At 36.3% G+C, this 5,047-nt stretch overlaps 1 protein-coding gene across 2 annotated transcripts; it reads left to right on the plus strand.

Moving 5' to 3' along the window:
- The first annotated feature begins 689 nt into the window (after positions 1–689).
- On the plus strand, positions 690–2,601 carry LOC113326961 (F-box/kelch-repeat protein At3g06240-like). 2 transcript variants are annotated; one of them, XM_026574615.1, is made up of 2 exons: positions 690–747; positions 849–2,601. In XM_026574615.1, exon 2 carries the CDS (start codon positions 1,561–1,563, stop codon positions 2,566–2,568), a length of 1,008 nt encoding a protein of 335 aa, XP_026430400.1. In that variant the 5' UTR covers positions 690–747; positions 849–1,560; the 3' UTR covers positions 2,569–2,601. The 2 variants fall into 2 exon arrangements, with proteins under 2 accessions (XP_026430400.1, XP_026430401.1); XM_026574616.1 differs by having other exon boundaries at positions 715–750.
- The last annotated feature ends 2,446 nt before the right edge of the window (positions 2,602–5,047 follow it).

The following is a 5,047-nucleotide window of genomic DNA, read 5'->3' on the forward strand; positions in this document are numbered from 1 at the left end:
TCGGGAACGCTTTCTAAATTTATGTGACTGCAGTACCAGTACCACCGCAACATCGACTGGTAACATATTTTCATTCACATTAAATTATTAACGGGTGGATCAATTGGTAGCTTAGCAGCTAATTCGGATATAGACATGGCTGTTTTGTGTTTATGAATAGTTTCAGCGTTTTTTTTCTTTTTTGTACAGTTTTTTTTTTCTCTTTTTCTGCACATTCCATCTTGGATGCTGCATTTTTGTATCCCTATTTTTTGATCAATGCATTCTTCTTTATCGATCAAAAAAAAATAATTTTTCTCTCCAGATTATTGCTTGGTTTTCTTGATCAGTCTTTTTTCCGGAGAAAGTTTATGAGAATGAGATGTTTCTGGAGTATATAACACAAAATTCTTTGCCACGACACGACGGCACACAAAGTGTGGGCTTTCTTTTTGATTCATTTATATGTAGACATTATTTTATGCAAAAGAAACTTTATTTAAGCTTGAATGGTAGTTACAACTTGACTTGCATCCTAAAGCAGTTGGTGGAGAGACGAGCAAGTGCCCACCAGCATCACGTAAGCACCAAAAATGTATGCACTGTTGTAATGCCCCAGCAAAATCATTACTGTCCTTTAATTATTGCGTTTTTTCTTTAATAAATCGAAAAGCAAATTCTTAGGTGCTTGTCAGATACCCTGGTGCAAACTTAAGTTTGTGAATCGGTGTCCCTAAGAGTCAAAACAATCTGAGAATAATGTTTCTGGTAGTAGTAATATTCACTTCACGACCAGTAAATTTGTATTTTGGCTGGATTCGTTGTTCCGTTTGCTTATTAACGTCCCGCCTTCAACTGTTGTTTCGCAGGATAATTGAAATGGAGCTAATTTCCGGCCATCAAACTCCATCTCCAAAACCACTGCCATTATAATATCTGGTAGCCCATTCCTTTGCAAAAGTCAGCCATCATTCCTATGCACGGTCGTATATAGGATATACCTTATTATTGGAGGCATGCGGTTGACAAAAGTATTTGACATACAATCGGTGGAATGCTGGATGCTTAAACTATCTTTGTGGGTTAGGGTGAGTTCTCCCACTATAAATGACAAGAGAAATAGAGAGTTGTGAACAAGAATAGACAACAACAAAGTGCTCTACATCAGGAGAAGAGAATACAAATTTCATAGAGAACAAAGATATATGAAGTCAATACCAGTGCTCACTCACACCGTACCACTTCTCACACTCTACTCCAACAACCAGAATTCCCAAATTTTCTCAACTCTCTTCTCTGTGTAAATCCCTCTTCCTTAATGGGATTGCCGAATATCAAGGATCTCCCAGCAGACATTCTACTAGACATCATAGCTCGTTTACCAACTGAATCAGTATTAGAGAGTAAATTAGTATGTCGACCGTGGAGAAATCTTGTTTCTTCTCATAATCCATCATTCTCTCAAATGCATTTAACTCATCTTAGTCATTCTGCTGCTGTTGACTCTGGTAAGTTGAGTTTTCTTGTTAAGGATAAGAATCAAAAACTTCACTATTTGAATATAGTGATACTCATGATGAGATGCCTGTTCATCGTATTAGAGGGTTCAATTTAGCACCTCCATTTACATCTACTTATTATAAGGTTATCGGTTCTGTTAATGGTTTAGTCTGTCTACATGGATATGGAGATCACACTACTTGTATTTGTAACCCCTTGACTAAAGAATATGTTTTGCTTCCCAATGTTAAGAATAATGATCATAATATTCATTGTTCGACTGGGTTTGGTTATCTTCCTTTAACTAATGAATACAAAGTTGTTGAAGTGTACGAGCTATGGAGAGAACCTGGCTTTACAAAGGTTGCTGTCTACACTCTTGGCAGTGGCAACGGGTGGAGATCTGTTGGGAAGTTTGATAATATGTTTGGTGAAACTTATGTCGAACATAGTGTCTTTGTGAACGAGGCGCTGTATTGGGTGGATTATGTAGGAGGATTGGTTTTTGTTTTTGATTTGGCTGAGGAAAAGTTTCGCAAGTTTTCAACCCCTCCTTTGCCACTTGAAAAGGCCAGGTATGATTTCTCTATAGGGGTTATTGGTGCGGCTTTATATTATGCTATCAGGTATTACTGTCAAATCACGGGATGCATTTGGAGTGACATATGGTTACAAGAAAAGAAGAACGATGAGCCATTGGGTTGGAGTGAAGAGTTTCGTCTTCTCGGAAGAGAACCATTAGCCTTCACTAAGAGTGGTGGTGTTTTATATTTTGATGGTAGCTCTCTTGGTATTTACGATGCAATAGCTTCAACCTCAAAAAAGCTTGTGGATTCTAATGCATTTATACAAATATCGCCTCACAAGAACACCTTAGTGAAGTTGAGAGAATTGGGAGAAGAAGATATAAAATTAATGGATTCAGTTGAAAATGAAGAGTTAGCAAGCCGTGATCATCTAGCAAGATGGTCCTGGATACACTTTTTAGTTTGTAATTTATTTTCATGTTTTGATTTTCTTCCCACTGTTTTCTCTGTCTCTTCTCTCTTTGTTTTTTTTGCTTATGTGTTTCTAATTTATGTATTGTAAATGGTTACACATAAATACAAATTTCTTTTTTTTTGCCGTGTCTTCTTACGGATGGATGATTTTTCTTATAGTTGTAGTTATCCACATATTGCATGCCTGTTTGGTACCGTCCCAGTTCTCTTGTATGGTATTCTACAGTTTCCATTGTTTCTGCAAATGGTAGGCTGTATGTAATGGCCTATAATCTTAGGCCCATCCCGGGCATGAAAAGTTAATTGACGACGAAATGATCGACCAAGCGGCTCAACATTATTTTTTTTGGAAGATAAAGTGGTAGATTACTGCACGGAAAGCTAATATGAAGATTCAGGCTCATTTGGAACAAGCTCAGATTGAGCAGTCCGTCTGACGGCTGAATCTGTGTGATAAGAATCCACTGAAAAAGATACAGAGTTTACATTCATATTACATAATTCTAAAGCCCTGACAGCGTCATAGGCTATTGCAGGAATTAAAAACATTGGTGTTTCAGAAAAACTTAAAACAGTATAAGTTTGTGTTCTTCCTTTCTTGCCCAAAAGATCTGCTACCTTGTTTCCCTTTCTGTTAAATAGCTTAAAACCTCCAAAAGAAACGAGATTTGTTGCTTGTTTTTTCACTTCGTCTAAGATTGCCTTACTTTGCCAGCTGATTGTAGTGTCCTGTCCTTGTAGATAGTTAATAGTTGATTTGTTATCCCCTCCAACGACGAGATTTTGCAATTCCTTTGTAATGGACCATTATGTTGTCTGCAGCAAAGCTAAAGCTTCTGCTTCTTCAGCTGATGAACTCCTGCATCTTTCCATTTCTTCTCCTTTGAAATCCCATGTCCAATTACGTAAGACAAAGCAATACCTGCATCAGTTTTAAAAGATATCCAAGAAGCATCACAATTTAATTTCAGGGTTCTAGGATTTGGGAATTCCCAAGTATCCTTAGCATTAGTTATTTGACTGCATTGATGAGTTTTAGTTATGCTTTGTGTTACTGGATGCCAATATTCATAATGTTTTGATATAACTAAAGCTAGTTGGTTAGGTGATCTTTGTTTTTTTTCAAACACCCTCAGACAACGTTCTTTCCATATTAACCAGCATTTAGTTGCTGCTAGTGCCGAAATTGAGTTTATGTCACCTTCCTTCCAAACATTGTATATATCTAAGAAAGAGATGTTATGAAGTTATAGTTAGAAAATACTCTCTGTACTGCAAATGGATGTAATTTCCAAATTGATTTTGCATAACCACAGTCAAAGAATAAATGAAATGTTGATTCTTCTTTTTCATTGCAGAAGACACACTTTTCATCAATTCCCAGCTTCAGTCTTGTTGGTAAGGCATCTTGTAGACATTTCCATATGAACAATTTAATTCTTTGAGAAGTATCCATGCTCCATAGACCTTCCAAAACTTTTTTGTTTGGACCTGAGTAACAGAAGATTGGTTTTGCAGCTTAGCATATAGTGATTGCAGAAGAGTTGATTAACTCTGATACAAGTGTTATATTGGAGTTTGTTGTGAGAACAGATTTAGGCAAAACCTCTTCTCTTGTTGGTAGCCACCTATCTTCTCAAATATTGATGGATGTACCATCCCCTACTTCCAAAATACTATATCTTTTTAGTGTTGTATTTCTTGAAGTATGCAGCTCCATATCCATGATGCATTGGATTTCTTCTTGGAAAGAAGAGCACCAGTTGTTTTGAAGTTTTCCTTTGAGGATTTGGGCCCACATATCATATGGTCTGCTGACTAATGTCCATGCTATTCTTCTTATCATAGCTTGGTTAATTTTGTTAGCTTCCTTGAAACCTAAACCCCCTTGTTCTATTGGTTTACACAGGAAATCAATTGATGTAAATTCCTTTTGAGTTTGTGTGTTTTCCCCAACAGAAATATCGTTGAATGTCATTGATCTTTTGTTATTTTTTTTGGTAGAACAAAACACTCATATAAAAAATTGGCATACTGGATAAGATAGTCTTATTCAACACAATCTTACTGTTGTGATAAGATTTTCCCTAGCCAGTTTTTTTATCTTTTGTTCCATTTTTTTATGATACCATCAAATTTTTTTAGCTTTGATCTATCAATAAATAACGGAACTCCTAGGTGGGTGTCTTTGATGTTTATTTTCTTTATTTTTAACAATCTACAGATTATACCTTGGTGTTTGTTGTGTACTTTCTTGCTGAAAAATAAACCCGATTTAGAGAAGTTTATAACCTGTCCCGAGGCAGAGCTGAAAAGATTAATAGTATCAAGAAGGTTTTTGCAGCTGACTAGATCAACTCTATTAAACAGATTCGTCTGCGAAAAATAAGTTGGATATTGGTGTAGCTCCGGAAGTTAGCTTAATTCCCTGAACTTCTTTTAAAGATTGCAGATGACAAAGGAGACAAGAAAGAACCTCCATACAAAGAATGAACAAGTATGGAGACAGTGGATCTCCCTGTCTAATCCCTTTAGAGGGTTTAAATTCATGACATGGATTTCCATTA

The sequence above is a fragment of the Papaver somniferum genome, unplaced genomic scaffold, assembly GCF_003573695.1.
Source record: "Papaver somniferum cultivar HN1 unplaced genomic scaffold, ASM357369v1 unplaced-scaffold_10, whole genome shotgun sequence".
Lineage (NCBI taxonomy): Eukaryota > Viridiplantae > Streptophyta > Magnoliopsida > Ranunculales > Papaveraceae > Papaver > Papaver somniferum.